The sequence below is a fragment of the Jaculus jaculus genome, chromosome 10 (assembly GCF_020740685.1).
Source record: "Jaculus jaculus isolate mJacJac1 chromosome 10, mJacJac1.mat.Y.cur, whole genome shotgun sequence".
Lineage (NCBI taxonomy): Eukaryota > Metazoa > Chordata > Mammalia > Rodentia > Dipodidae > Jaculus > Jaculus jaculus.
In genome coordinates, this window is record NC_059111.1 from 85,501,985 (window position 1) to 85,515,580 (window position 13,596).

The 13,596-nt window shown below is 37.2% G+C and overlaps 1 protein-coding gene across 4 annotated transcripts in view; it reads right to left on the reverse strand.

Annotated features, from left to right (window-relative positions):
- The window catches only part of Pot1 (protection of telomeres 1), a 75,594-nt gene that overhangs the window by 33,798 nt on the left and 28,200 nt on the right, over positions 1-13,596 (reverse strand). For all 4 annotated transcript variants that reach the window (XM_045160904.1, XM_045160902.1, XM_045160903.1 and 1 more), the window contains exon 5: positions 2,656-2,786. In XM_045160904.1, coding sequence (XP_045016839.1) covers positions 2,656-2,786 — 131 coding nt within the window. The remainder of the gene's footprint in view (positions 1-2,655; positions 2,787-13,596) is intronic.

The following is a 13,596-nucleotide window of genomic DNA, read 5'->3' on the forward strand; positions in this document are numbered from 1 at the left end:
GCTACAGTTGCATTTGCATTTTTATATTTCCAGAGCACTTTCTAGACAGCATGTATTTAGTTCTTGATTATTATTTATTTTGTGTTTCCAGTCTGAGTGTGTAGTCCACATACATTAATGTTTATTGTTTTAGTTCTATTTCAGTCTTCCATCTTGTTTTCCTTGCTTTTAAGAAACAACTTTGTTTTTCTATTAATCCTTTTTGTCTTCTTTTGGGATTCTTCTGTATCTTTCCTTACTTCCTTTTAGTTGTGAATGAATCAGTATATTCTAGATACTTCTCACTTTCCACTTTACCATTCCCATTTTATTTTTTAGTATTTTACTTATTTACTTATTTAAGATGGAGAAAGAGGCATAGATAGATGATAGACAGATGACAGACAATAGTCAGATAGATAGATAGATAGATAGATAGATAGATAGATAGATAGATAGATAGATAGATAGGGCGAGCAAATGGGTGTGACAGGGCCTCCAGCCACTGCAAACTAATTCCAGATGCCTGTGCCACCTTGTGCATCTGGCTTATGTGGGTCCTGGGGAATCAAACTTGGGTCCTTAGGCTTCCCAGGCAAGGGCCTTAACCGCTAAGCCATAATGGCTCTCATTTCCTTTTATAAAAAGTTATTTATTTTACCTTTATGTCTGAAGAATATCTTAACTCAGTAAATTTTTAGAAATATTTTTGTCAACAATCACTGGCACCAGTATACCATCATGGAGTGAGTCGATCTTATCTGTTTTCAATAATTTCATCAAGCTTTGCTTACAAGGCTTTTCAAAAGTTACTCCATATATTATTTTCCTCCTACATTTTAAATTACATGTTACTAGATATTGATCCACAGGTATCTTGGGATCTACTCACTTTTATTTAATGCTTGTTTTGCAGGCTGAGTAATTTCTTTAGATCTAGTTTTAAGTTAATTTAATATACCCCACCTTCTTTATACTGCCAAGTAAATTTTTCATTTCATTTGTTGCTCTTTATATCACTTTTATAACTTATGCTTCTCTGTAGTTGATTTTATTACTTAACATTTTATTTTAATTTGCTTAATATACTTGGCTTCAATTTTTCTCTTAATATTTTATTTTTATTTATTCTTTATTTGGCAGAGAAAGAGGGAGAGAGAGAGAGAATGGTTGTGTCAGGGCCTCCAGCCACTGCAAACAAACTCCAGATGTGTTTGCCCCCTTGTGCATCTGACTAACATGGGTCCTGGGGAATCGAATTTGGGTCCTTTGGCTTTGCGGGCAAATGCCTTAACCGCTAAGCCATCCCTCCAGCCCTTGGCTTCAAGTTTTGAAAAAAATTGTAATATAGATGTAAATTTTGTTTCATAAATCCAATACATGGAACACTGTGGAATTATCTTGACAGTCCATGTGTTTGTCTTTAATTTCTTTTTCTAATTCTATGTTCCTATATTCAGATACAGCATTCCTTATTCCCTCTAGACACTGTAGATATAACACTACAGAAGTTCTGAATTAGGTCCCTTGTTTAGATGGAGTTTTATTCTTTTTGGTCAACTGCTGGCTGATGACCCTGAATTGATAAAAGCCTAACTTTATGTTGTTTAAGTCAACTAGTGGGAAGCCTACAGTATGTCCTAAGTCCTGCTTTAGTGGCACTAACCCTGCAAACTCTCTTCTTTCTAGAACCTGTAGGTTTTGATTGAATATATAAAGAGCCATATTCTAGGAGGGTGTCCTTCCTGAGACAAACTCTGAAACATCCCATTTGAATGACTAAGGTATTGTCATGGTTTCAATGTAACAGGTCCCATAGGATCATGTGTTTGAATACTTGCTCTCCAGCTATGTTTTGAAACTTTTGGGTCATGAGGCCTAGATGGAAGAATTATTACGTTATATGGGGTGGGCTTTTTAAAAGTTATACCAACTACTTCTGGTTCTGATCTAGTATGCTCTGCTTTTTGGTCTTGCAGCCATGTGAGGAGATCTGCTACATACCCCTGCCAACATGGGGTGAGCCACTAACATCCCTACTGCAAAGGAATGCAATCTCCAAAACCATCAGCCAAAAAATAATCCTTCCTCCCTTAAATGGCCTCTGTGAAGTATTTTGTCACAATTATAGTACTCATGGATAACAACTGCTTCCCTGGCCCTGGAAAACTTTGGAAAAATATTTTCTGTAGAACTTTCTTTCTCTGGTGCTCTTTTAAAGACTCCTATTCTTTTAGCTTCAGCAAATATTGATCTCACTGCCTTTGGCTTACCAGGACTACACAACTTCACTTCCAGAGGTCGTGTTAGCTTGGGCAAAATAGCAAGACTCCTGTCTCAAAAAAAAAAAATAATAAATAAATCATTTACTTCTTTCCTTTATTAAATTCCATGCATAAATCCGTTATGTCACCAATATTTGGAAGTGAGAATATAAAATAGAGCTAGCCTGAATCAGAGCTTCGAATACCATTGTAGGGAAGGACAGGTGTTTTGTTCAAATGAAGAGTCCTACCCCTGATTACTAGAGGTCTGACACTACTTGCATTTCTCACCTCCTGAAACACTTGATGTCATAATCAAACAAGGCAGCCATATAATTAGTACTGACTAGCATTAGTAAACAATATGAAATTCTCATTAAGCAATTATAGTTTTAGAAAGCATGAATTATACCTTCAACCTGTGAAACCGAACAATGTCTCCAATCTTATAAATGATGGGGAGGGATTCATAGTTTCCACTAAAGAGGAGGCAAGTTAACTTTACATTGGTCTGGTCCACAATGGTTACAACAGAGCAATAATCTGAAAAACACAAAAATATGCACCCTGTTGTTTAGTATTTCAAAATATTTCATAAAACAAAGATGCTTGCATAAAAACACCAAACAAGTTTTATTCTTCCTTATAATTAAGTCTTCTAAGAAAAAGATGAAAACAGACATTTTCTTGGCTCTCAATATACCCTGACAAATTAATCTGGAAAAATGCTTCATACAAATTAGCTTTAGAAATTTAGTAAAACAAAAATAATCTACTGAATTTTTCTAAAGAGACAATAATTTTTAAAAATTTTTTTTGTTATTTTTATTTATTTATTTGAGAGCGACAAAGAGGCAGAGAGAGAGAGAGGGAGGGAGGGAGAAAGAAAGAGAAAATGGGCGTGCCAGGGCCTCCAGCCACTGCAAACAAACTCCAGATGCATGCACCTCCTTGTGCATCTGGCTAATGTGGGTCCTGGGGAATCGAGCCTTGAACCGGGTTCCTGAGGCTTCACAGGCAAGCGCTTATCCGCTAAGCCATCTCTCCAGCCCAATAATTTTTTTATTACTTCAAAGTTTACAACTAATGAAGCAGATGAGTATATTCAAGTAAACAACAAGTAATTTATAAACAATTAACTTACAAGTTAGTGCTGAGAATAGCTTAGCGATAGAATGCTTGTCTGGTATGAGCAAGGTTTTGAGTTCAATACCAAACACAGAGAAAATAAGCAAAAACAAGAGCACTGGTGCTAACACATAATTTTATTAACCCAAGATTTTTAGTAAACATATAATACAAATTGAAAATTCATAGAAAATTACACAGTAATGCAATGGGCAACCTGAATATTGCAAATCTTGGTTGATATCTACAAAAGATTATACATTAGAAGCATAGAGCATTTTAAACTGAAAAAAATGATGAAATTTGTATTTACAGTGAAAAAGTAATTTAACATTATTAATAATTAAAATATAATAAACTCTTCATTTTTAGTATGCGTGTTTCAGAAGACTGCACACCAAGAACATTCACTGACTTCCTATCTTCCTCAGGACTGTGGTAATGATGGTTCAGAGAACTCTGATAGGAAAGAACCCAAGAGTGAAGGAGGAAGGGGGAAAGGTGCAAGCTCCTTAGTAATGATGGTGCAGAGATGGAGAAGAACCCAAGGGTGCTGGAGGAAGGGTAGAGAAGCACACACATACTTCAAGAAAATAGAAAAAAAACTTAAGGAACAAAATAATAGGAAGCTGATTTCTAAATAGTAGTATAAAGTTGCTATAAATGGAAGTGGTGGGATTGTGGGTGGGAAACCATGGCTGGAATTAGAGAATTAATTAAGAGAAACACACAGAAAGTGCTCTTCAATGACTGTCATCCTGAGCATCTACTTCTTTGAAAAACCATCCCTGGCAGCCAAGCACAGTGTCTTTCTACTTAATATCATGGTCTCTTTTCTAATAGCTATTGACTAACTGGGGAAAGTCAAGACTTATCATGTGGGTGGCAGCATGTAAATCACTTATCATTCCAATAGTACACTAAAACCTGGCAGGCAGATCCCTTCACAGCCACCTTTGACTGACACTTTTAAAAAATATTTATATATTTATTATTTGTGAGAGAAAGGAAGAGAGAGACAGACAGACAGACAATGGGCATGCCAGGGCCTCTAGCCACTACAAACAAACTTAGATACATGCACCATCTTGTGTATCTGCCTTACATGGGTACTGGAGAATCGAACCTAGATCTTTAGGCTTCACAGCCAAGTGCCTTAACGGCTAAGTGATCTCTCCAGCCCAAGACTGACACTGTTAAACAGTATGCCCACACAAGTGCTGACAGTCTCTTAGATTTCCCATTCCAAAGGAAAAGAAGGGTAGGAAACATAAAATGAAGAGATCTATTTCTACAACTGAGAGAACATCAAACCTATCATGGCTACATTCTATGTTTGTTGTTTGTTTGCTTAAATTAAAAAAAAAAAACCTGGAAATGCTGGTGCTGAAACCCAGGACCAGTGCCTTGTGCATCCTGTGCAGGCTGGACAAGAAACCCATGACTAAGCTACATCCCCACTATCAACCAATATTATAACTATAAAAAGATAGCAAACAATTATCACCATAGAGCAAATATAGAGGGAGAGAGGAAGAGAGGGAGGAAGGGAGAGGAGAGGAAGAAAAAGGGAAGAATAGGAACAGAAGAGAGAGAGGAATAAAAGGGAAAAGCAGAGGAATGGTGATAGGAGAAAATAGAATCTGATTCTACAAAAAGGGGAAATGCTCGGAAAATATGAAAATTCTCAAAACTGAAATCAACACCTTACCAGGAATCTTCAAAACAAGCAGCAAGACATTATATATATAATGTTATATTTGATATAACATTAATATACGTAGATCCAATATCATGAATGATGGAATCGGCTACATAAGTGAAATCTTAAACTATGTCTTCAAATAATATCCCACAGAAATTTTATAAGGTTAAGACTGATACGCAAAAATACTACACTTTTAAGGTCAGAACAGAAAACACAAAATGTTTCTATTTTATACTCAGAAAGGAACCAGAGTTTCCTAACCAAAATGTCGTCTAACAGGAAGAAGCCCATCACATGCCGGTGATCCCGTCCATCTGCACAAAGGACGTTACCAGTCAGTCAGCAGGTACTTGTACACCAAAATTTACAGAACTTGGTTTTTACATGGATATGCTGAAGAAAAGTATGTGGCAAGAACGAGCAGAAGGAATTAAGGATGGAGATATGAAAAAAGAAATCACTAAACCTTTGTTGTTTACAAATCTAAAATCTACAGTTGCAGAGGAAAAGCACTGGTCCTCTCACCCAAAGAAGTTTAGACTGTCAAAAAATTTAAGGCGCAGTTTGATTTCCCAAAGGATTCCTTCCCATCCTCTGGCTCTTGCATCCATTCTGTTCCCTGAGCCTTGCATAGTACAACAGACCTCAGTACTTAACAGCCACTTTCTCCTCAGCTTTTGATGAGTTTTGAGTCTCCCTAGTACCCACTGCCTTTTGCACAAAGAAGCTTCTCTGGCCAACACTGACAGCAGTACTAGCCTATGGGTATGAGTGTAATTTAATTTTGGGAACCAATCTGATGAGTGTATCATATCCATTTAGCCAAGCGAGAATAGCAATATCCTGCCTCCTAAGAGTGTATGACCTTCTTAGCCTTAGGCTTTTGAGACTGTTGCATTTATGACCTCACAGCAGCTATAGTCTGTTGTCATCCCCACAAGACCTGCAGAAGACTGAGCCCATCAAGATTTCAACATGGATGGGTTAAGGTGAAAAAAGACATTAAAAATAAAAGACATCAAAGTGGCAGAGGGACTAGCTGGAGAGAAGGGTAATAGGATTCAGGGAAGAGAGACAAAATAAGTTAATGGGGTGAGAGGAATATGATCAAATGTTTCTACATAAAAACCCTCAATAAAAGAAAAAAAAACATTTTGATGGTAGAAATGCAAGGAGAAAAACAAATCCAGAAGTTTCAATATTAAAAAATGAAATTATGGAGTAATATTTTATGCTTGAATACTTAAAATTCATTTCTCTTTTATGATGCTGACAAAATGAGAGAAAAAAGCATAAAGCTGAGGATATCTCTTGGAACTTAGAGAAATAGGAGAAAATGGCAAAGGGGGTCAGGTGTGGTCCTACCATCCCAGGAATCAAGAAAATCAAAAGTATGAGGTCAAGTTGGACCACATAAAGCATTCAAAGCCAACGACAGCTATACACAGTAGGACTTTGACTCAAAGCCACCCACCCTGTGACCAACTGCATAAGGATTTGCCAATATGACCAATGCTGCCAACCTGGGCTGTCCCTACGTGGAGCACATAAGTACATTGCACATCTGCTCTACCACAATGCAAGTTCCTATTTCTAACATCCACTTAGCTTCCATTTTCTCATTTGTAAGTATATCTGCAATTTTCAATAGTGTAAACCAGAGAACCACTACTGCTGTCAGGTTTGCACTGCTGACAGAAATCACCTGACCAAGAACAGCTTGTGGGAAAAATAATTTATTTTGGCTTGCAGACTTGAGGGGAAGCTCCATGATGGCAGGGGAGAAACAATGGCATGAGCAGGGAGTGGACATCACTTCCTGGCCATCATCAGGTGGACAACAGCAACAGGTGTGTGTGCCAAACACTGGAAATAAGAAGTTGGCTTAAACACCCATAATAAGCCCGCTTCCAAACATACACTGCCTCCAGGAGACTTTAATTCCCAAATTGCTATCAGCTGGGGACCTAGCACTCAGAACATGTAAATTTATGAGGGACAGCTGAAACAAACCACCATACCCATCATGAACTCAAATGCTTTTATAAAACAAGATTTTGTTCTTACACACAGAAAGAAAATAAAGTGTGATGGTTAATACTGACTGTGAACTTGACAGGATGTAGGAAACCCAGGAATGTAGCCTCCAGGCATGCCTATGAGGCGTTGACTGAGGTGGAAAGAGCCACACTCAATGTGTGTACCACCATTCTAATGGCCGGGCTCCTAGACTGAATGAAAAGGAGGAGGCTGAGTGTAGGCATAAGTCTCTCTGCTTCCTCACTGTGGCCTAAATGTGACTTCTCTTTTGCTGCCATGTCTCATCCCCACCACAATCAACTAAAATCTTGAACTATATGCAAAAAAAACAAACCCTTTCTTCAAGTTCATTCTTGTCAGATATTTGGTTGTAGTAATAAGAAAAGTAACCAATACAAAAAAGGAGGGAAAAGAGGGAAGAGGAACAACTGGGCTTTTCCCATAAAGCAACAGCTTCCTTGAATCAACAAATGAAAATATCTTTATTGCAAAGAAAGGAAAGTGGAGGAGGGGAATATAAGCATATGAGACCAAGTTAATTTAGTACACATGGCAGGGGTGCAATGGGTCCTATGTAATAGAATCCCCTGGAATATTTAAGGGAGGTAACTCTCCTGCATTGTTATAAATCCATCAGAAATGTAAATTTCCCAAGGCATTCTCTCCACTAACACCCAAAGCTAAAATCTCTGCTAGGTTATTATTTTACATTTTAGCTCCAATAATGCCCTAGCTTTGCTTCACTATTTTCCAGGCAAATTAAAAATAGTATATAAATGAATCGAATATTCTTCATTTAATAAGAATATTAAATGAGCCAAGCATGGTCCATTCTGCTAGGAAGTTTACACTTTGTTCAAACTGATGTATACTTTCAAAAACTGATAGATCTTCACTTATGTCTTGTTTTATGTCAGTATTTGCATTCAAGATTACAGTTGCTATGCAGGTAATGATTCATCATGATAAAGACAGAATTGACAATGCACATGGCATTTTCACAATGATTGGGACCTGACATTTAAGCTCAGCACAGATGGACGAACAGTATAGTTCTTAGTGGACATTATAACAAGCATTCACATTTTACAAAACTGATAAAAAGGAAGCCTTTATAATTTCAGATCCAACCCTGAAATTCAAAATGTCAAGCAACAGAACAGACCTCAAATTAAATTTCTAAAACTAATTCTAGTTTAACCAGAGTCTGAAAGTAAGTCTAAAGATCAAGGGAAATTAAATATTGGTAAAGATATTTAAAGGACTAATTGCATTTTGCAGTTATCAAATACAAACTACTAAAATAAAAATATATATGCAGCTATCAATATCCCAAGGCAGTGAAGCTGAATAAAGCACTTTATTAATTCACAGAAGCAATTCAAAATGAAAACAGAACACTTGTGTTAAATGTAATACTGTAGGGCCAGTGGTTCCACTGGGACAAATCTTATTATTTAATGGTTAACATACATAACATGTACACACACACACACACATGCACACACTCCCTTGAATACATAGCTGTATGCAACAAAAAGTATTACGCTTTGAAACAAGGGTACAGGCTTTCTTAAATGGGTATCAAGAGGTGCTCAAGTTCTCACAGCGTAAAGTGCAGAGAGAGGATGCAAACAGCATGTCTAACTCATGTCTTCACAGGATGTGTTGAAAAACATAATAACCCCTCAGAAAGTCAAACACTGCACTTAAAACCATGATGGGAGGCTTTAGAGCTTCATTTGAAATGCTACTTAATGTTTCACAAGTGTAACATGAAACATGTAGAGAGAATACTGAAGAACTAATATATTACATGAATATTTATGTACATGTAGGCATAGAAATGAGCAAGTGCAATAATTCCTAATTGTGAGTGCAAAATGTCACAGTATCAATCACAAGGCTTTGCAGATAGAGGGTACCCAAGGGACTTCCTAAGTTTAACACCCTAGTTGTACGAGGATTCCTGATGTGCTAGTGAAATATATTCTATATACGTATATGTAATATGCACAAGAAAAAGTATTAAGAACATAGCAAATATCTTCTCAGAGCAGTGGCTGCAGAAAGAAGACTGCTGAGGAATGTAGACCGAAAGCATGCAGACAGGTAGGCTAGTAGATTTAGCATTATTAGTTCACAGCACTTACAACACAGTTCATCGATCATTGTTAGAAAAATCAGTTCATGGCACTTATGAAACTCACTTTTGGAAGTCTGTGGCAAATACTGAAAATCAGTCTCTCTGCTTTAGGTTCCTTCAACAATGAAATGGTAGTCACCTGATAGTCACCTGACAGAATTGTTGTGGGAACTAAAGGAGTGATTTCATGTTCCTGGTGTGGTTAAGGGATGTATAAGTACTGACAGGTTACTGCAGCAGAAACAGCCAACAGTGCCACTCCTCTTCATGACACCATTTTCTTATAAACCTACATATGATTTAAGAATCTGAAAAGAGGGATGGACAGAAGCACAAGGGGGTGCACGCATATGGAGTTCGTTTGCAGTGGCTAGAGGCCCTGGCGTGCCCATTCTCTCTCTCTCTGTCTTCCTCTCTCTCTTTCTCTGTCAACTAAATAAATAAATAAAATATTTAAAAAAATGAAAAGGGGGCTGGAGAGATGGCTTAGCAGTTAAGCATTTGCCTGTGAAGCCTAAGGATCTTGGTTTGAGGTTTGAATCCCCAGCACCCACGTTAGCCAGATGCACAAGGGGGTGCACACGTCTGGAGTTCATTAGCAGTGGCTGGAAGCCCTGGCGCGCCCATTCTCTCTCTCTTTCTCTCTCTGCCTCTTTCTCTGTCTGTTGCTGTCAAAAAAAAAAAAAAAAAGAATCTGAAAAGGTACAGTGGTTAACTGACCAGAGTTAACATGTAAAAACAAAGTATAGATTTAAAGGATTACCATGAAATTTTAATCTATTTTCACTGGCATCTCAATTAGCTGCTTTATTTACAGTGTTATCAACCTTCCTGAAGGAGAAAACTCATTACAGACACAAAGTGAGTTTCTGGAAAGACGGAGGGTAGGAAACAACCATTAAGCTATTTTGCCTCATTCATGAAATAAATTAAAATGTCAAAGACACAAAATAGGGTAATATCAATTAACACAAAGGGTAATCAAGGGCCCCCAAAATTTAATATCACACTTAAAACTCAGGACACAGATTACCAAGTAATTGCCAGTTTTGCAAGCTGCCTAATCAAGTTTCAACTACTCCAAGCAAGAAATCTACCATTGCAAAACACTCAGAAATCATTTCAAAAATTTAAGAAGTACTTTGTCCTGTGCTTTATTTTTCACTTTTTCCTAAGTGGAAACATAAAGCAAAAGGCAACTTAATGGTCTATGTTCTTGATAGCAGTTATCACCAGGGAGGGTGAAGAGTAAAAATAACTAGCATGAGTATTCTTACTTTACCCATATATCTATGTATATACATATGTATGTATATATGTGTATATATATTTGAGAAAATACTGACCTTAATGGCTTAATAATATTTCATATTTAATTCACTACTGAAGTACTTAACTAGTTTACCATTTCAATGCTTTGTATTCCCTGATATAAATCTGAAAAAGATAACAAATGATACTTAAATCTCTCCATTCTGCAATCTTGAGCAATTCACCTAATTTCCTCAGTATGATTAAGTATAAACTGCTCTGGAGTTTGACTGTAAGGGAAACATGGTAGTTGATTTAAGCAAAGTCTTTGATCAAAGAAGCATGCAGACATAAATCATATGGCCACTAGAAATTCTTCCACAAAATCTGCTTCATCTCCTTTTAAAGTCATACACATTTCTTTTTTTCTCAATTTTATTAAACATTTTCCATGATTATAAAAAATATCCTATGGTAATACCTCCCTCCCCCCTTCCCCCCTTTGAAATTCCCTTCTCCATCACATCCACTCCCCATCTCAATAAGTCTCTCCTCTATTTGGATGGCACATGCAGTGTCCACAGGGCGCACAGCCAGCCAAGAGATGAGCTGGAGTTTCCCAGCACTGGGCATGGAAGGAGTACTGTTAAAAACAAGGAATCTACTGAACTGGTGCGTCTTCGTTCCCTTTCCACCCAGGAAAAATTTCACTCTTCTTGATTAAATCAATATAAATAAGTCACCTAAAATCGCATCATTTGATAAATAATTAAGAAACAAGTTCGTGGCCAACAAAACATGAGTTCATTTCATATGACCCAAAACAAAAATCACAGGCAATATAAGCAATATTTTTTTAAAAAACTATGAATAAATTTTTTTAATTTATTTATTTATTTGAGAGCGACAGACACAGAGAGAAAGACAGATAGAGGGAGAGAGAGAGAATGGGCGCGCCAGGGCCTCCAGCCTCTGCAAACGAACTCCAGACGCGTGCGCCCCCTTGTGCATCTGGCTAACGTGGGACCTGGGGAACCGAGCCTCAAACCGGGGTCCTTAGGCTTCACAGGCAAGCACTTAACCGCTAAGCCATCTCTCCAGCCCAAAAAACTATGAATAAATTTTAAGGAAACAGAAGTCTATATTCAGATTTGAATGGTAAAAACTTTCCAAAGAAATTGGTCAAAATAAACATAAGCTAAACAACAATGAAAAAAATAAGAAAATTAACAACAGGTACTTTAAATAATCTGCATGCATTATATAACAAAAGCAGTTTTACCATATGTAACACAAAAGATAAGACCACTCCTATAAAAGGAGCCTTGAGAAATAATTGAGTGAGAAAAAGATAAAACAGAAAAAAAAAAAAAAGCGAAGACACTGACAGGGATCTTCTTAATGATGCAGGGTCAGTGTTGTGGGAGGGAAAGTTGCACAAAAACAAGCTGTAAGGCAGAAGGACGTCATGGCAATTGTTACTAAACCCTTTTAGTCCGTGAACTATTAGCATGGCCTCCACTGACACCACTTAAAATGTCCTCCTATACAATCACCCCACAGTCTTTCAAAACCTAAGAAACAATGACAATAGCCCAAGCACATAAAGTACATGGCTGCTTTATAACCCAATGCAACCAAAAACAGTCAGTTTTATCACACATAAAATATACAAAAGCAAAATTAAGTAGAAAATGTTTTAATTTGACCATATATATGTATGTATGTATGTATGTATGTATGTATGTATGTATGTATGTATATAAATCAAGAAGGTAATCCACAAAATTACTATATTCCTTAACAATGATTACTTAAAAGGAAGATGGGTACCCATACATAAATCATGTTTTGACATGCTCCTGATACTCCACAGTTCAATATTATATATAGTTCAATTTCTTTAGCAGTCAACTTTTGAAGTTTTTTTTTCTAATTATAAAATTTTATTTATTTATTTATTTGAGAGAAAGAGACACAGAGCGAGCGAGCGAGAGAGAATATGAATGGGTGTGTGAAAATCCAGACACATGCGCCCCCTTGTACATCTGGCTTACTTGGGTCCTAGAAAATCAAACCAGGGTCCTTTGGCTTTGCAGCTTAACCCCTAAGCCATATCTCCAGCCCTAGCAGTTGGCTTTTGAAATTGAAATTTTCACTTTTTATTATAAAAGTTTGATGACTTTTACCACTATTTCCAAAGTTTGGAATGCTATCCTCTTCTTCCTCATCTATCAAAATCCAATTTATCCTTGAATGTTCAGCTTAAACACTAGATCTCTTGGCAGCTGCTCCCCTGTTGACATTCATCTCTCCATTTCCTTCCCAAAGCACTGTGCTTGGTTCTGAGGCTCATTTCAGCTACCTGATTACATTTATGGATAGCCTAGCAGCTAGGTCCACAGCAGGCCAGTGTAATGTTACAGAAGACTAATCAAAAAATTTACTTTGATGAGAAAGTGTAGAAAAATGCAATAAGAAAAAGAATAGTACTTTCATTATATTTTTAAACTACTCTAATAATAATAAACTAAAAAAAACAGGGCTCATTTTCTAAATAGTGAATAATTTGCTAAAGGAAAGATTAATAAAGGCAGATGACAGGCTATATGCACTGTACACCACATGAACTCCTAAGCTTCCTGAGAGAAGTCCCTCCTGGCCATGGCAGGCAGTAAGCAGTACAAAGACGCAAACTGCCTTCAGCTCCAGATCCAAGCAGAAATGGACAGCACAGCTGTAAAACAGTGAGTCAGTTGAAGCAGAGAAACAGCTCAACTTCCAAATCTAGCCATGAGCAGCCATAGCTTGGATGCCTTCAATTTCTGACAGTCAGACAGCCACAACCCAAGGAAGAGTGTCGCCTGACTCAGAGACTATACAGTGATTTTCTTCAACTGTGGAGAAATGGAAAACTCAGTGCCTACCCCACAACCTCCCAACAGATATGGCACCTTTTAACCTTAAAATACACAGTCAAAAAGATTGACTGAGACAAAAAACTTTCAGGGAAAATCACCATCATAAAACTCTCTAAAGTCCCAAGAAGGTGATGGCCTTATGTCCCTGTCTTAAAGAGA